The sequence below is a fragment of the Octopus bimaculoides genome, chromosome 2 (genome assembly GCF_001194135.2).
Source record: "Octopus bimaculoides isolate UCB-OBI-ISO-001 chromosome 2, ASM119413v2, whole genome shotgun sequence".
In the NCBI taxonomy this organism is placed as follows: Eukaryota; Metazoa; Mollusca; class Cephalopoda; order Octopoda; family Octopodidae; genus Octopus; species Octopus bimaculoides.
In genome coordinates, this window is record NC_068982.1 from 3,996,093 (window position 1) to 3,998,644 (window position 2,552).

Here is a 2,552-nt window from a genome sequence, read left to right on the forward strand (position 1 = left end):
CCCCCCCTCGTTACACCTCTTTCTAGGCATGATGCTTTAGAATTTTCAGAAATACTGCATAAAAGTTACAACATTCATTCCTTTTCCAAGAAAGAAGGGCCTGGAATTAAAATTGCAGATTCAGCTGGCTAGAGCTTTGCAGCTATAATAGAATACAGATAATATGGTGATATAAATATGGTTAAGAGCGCAGGCTACTGACCCCCAGATTCTGAGTTCGATTCCAGGCAGTGACTTGAATAATAAAAATAATAATAACATCGGAAAAATACCATAGGAATGAGAACCCAGGTTCGAAATTCCCCCAGGACACCTGATGAAGGGTGGAGGGTATATCAGCCGAAACGTGTTAACAACCAAGATGAGGACAAATATCCATCAAATGTAAATAATGATTCCTTATTGCTAAATTGGCTTTGATAATATCCTTTCCCATAAAATATAAATATTAGTGTCAGATTGATGATTGTAAATCCTTCATGTACTTTTTCAGAAAAGGATATTCTGAAGGGCACAGCCGTTTCTTTCTCAACTCCCCGTACAGAAGCTGGTATTTATTGGGGTTATACTCTGAGAATGGCTGATAGCTTGAGCTCTGTGATCACTGAGTGTCCTTATGAAGAGGGTTACGACACCATCATTGGAACATCTGATAAAGGAACAAGTGTTGATGAATTGAAGCTAGAAAAATTTAGGTTTGTCTCGTACTTCTTTTTGAAATATATAACTGTATGTGTTTTGCGTAGTGAAGGTGTGTGGCATAGTGGTTAGGGTGTTTGGCTCACATTTATTAGGTCGTGAGTTCAATTCCCAGCAGTGCATTGTATCCTTGAGCAAGACATTTCATTGAGATGTGTGTGGTTGCACTGTCCAGTACAGTTAGTCCTGCTGCCACCAGATAGTACGAAATCCATGGTTTCAGTCCTGTCATTTTATTATGTTGTACTTATCCACACCATTGTTAATATATACATGAAAATCTCATGAGAGAAGTACCTGTTCTTTTTAACATGTCCAGTTTTCTATTTCGATCTAGTTATACAAATTCATATCTAAATACCTATTACAAAAAAAAAAAAAAAGAAATTATAATTAATATATGAAACCATTCTGTTATCATGGTAGCTATTATTTTTATTCCTATTGTTATTTGAATGTCATCTAGGCATGCTTTGGTGGTGTTTGGTGGCTTACAAGGCTTGGAAGCTAGTCTGCAAGCTGATGACAAATTAACAGTGGATAATCCTAGATACTTATTTCAACATTATTTGAATACCTGTCCAAACCAAGGAAGTCGTACAATACGTACAGAGGTAATTTTTTTCCCTTTATTCTTTCTTTCTTTTTACCCCCTTCACACAATAACAGTCTCCATTCTTGGGGCTTTTATTATCAGACAAAGCTCTCAACCGGAGGTGGCAAACCTGTGATCTTAAGGCCTGATGCAGCCTTCTGAAGGGCCAATTACAGTTTTCTGAAAGGATTACATTTGAGGAAAATCATTTTATGGGAATATATTTTTAATTCAATTTATTTGAAGCCTATCTTTTCAGCTAACTGTGTATTTTAGAATCAACTTTTTATAGTTGCTTGTCTGGACCTGATGCTATGTTAAAAGTGGTGCCACATAAAATGCACTCGTGCCATTGCCATGAAATGGCACCTGTGCTGGTGCCACATGAAAGGCACCTGTGCTGGTGCCATGTAAAGACCCAGTACACTTTGTGAAGTGGTTGGCATTAGGAAGTCCATCCACCTATAGAAACCATGCCAAAACAGACAATTGGAACCTGGTGCAGCTCTGGTCTTGTCAGCTTGTCAAACCGTCCAACCCATGCCAGCATGAAAAACGGACGTTAAATGATGATGATGACGACGATTGGAGAATCTATTGAGATGTTTTATAGTTGTTTTTATCTCTTTTTTGAAAATATTTCCATGTTTGTTGCTCCTGTTGCTAATCACGATCGTTTTTCAATAATGGTAGAAGGCATAGAAACATCATAATCTTTTTTTTTTTTTGCATTATACTGGTAGAAGGGGTCAGGGACCACATCTTGCTTATATCTACCATTTTCTGACATGGCTTCTACAGCTGGATGCCCTCCCTAATGCCAACCACTTTACAAACTGCACTGTGCGCCAGTGCCATATAGAAAGCACCAAGCACTCTGTAAAATTGTTGGCATCGGGAAGGGCATCCAGCTATAGAAACCAACCCCAAACAGATTATGGGACCCAGTAGAGAGAAAGTACTTTTGATGGGATGTGAAACTACATTTACTTTTTTTGTTGTTTTTTTTTTTGCATTAACTTTTCAGTTAGGAACTCTTTGGCATATCTTGATTTGGTTCCCACATTCTATAATCTGGTAACTTAAGTAAACTAGGTCCCAAACAGTGGTTCTCAACCATTTTTTGGGTCTATGGGCTTCTTTGATTCCTATTTTACTCAGGTGGATCTTCAGAGCCATTTAATGTTTAAAAAATCCTATCATCATCTTCATCATCATCATCATCAACATCATCATCATCATCATCATCATCGTTTAA

General features: G+C 37.7%; 1 protein-coding gene across 3 annotated transcripts in view; it reads left to right on the forward strand.

Moving 5' to 3' along the window:
• The window catches only part of LOC106884240 (putative methyltransferase C9orf114 homolog), a 22,056-nt gene that overhangs the window by 17,646 nt on the left and 1,858 nt on the right, over positions 1–2,552 (forward strand). For all 3 annotated transcript variants that reach the window (XM_014935504.2, XM_052975378.1, XM_052975385.1), the window contains 2 exons: positions 494–695; positions 1,166–1,313. In XM_014935504.2, coding sequence (XP_014790990.1) covers positions 494–695; positions 1,166–1,313 — 350 coding nt within the window. The remainder of the gene's footprint in view (positions 1–493; positions 696–1,165; positions 1,314–2,552) is intronic.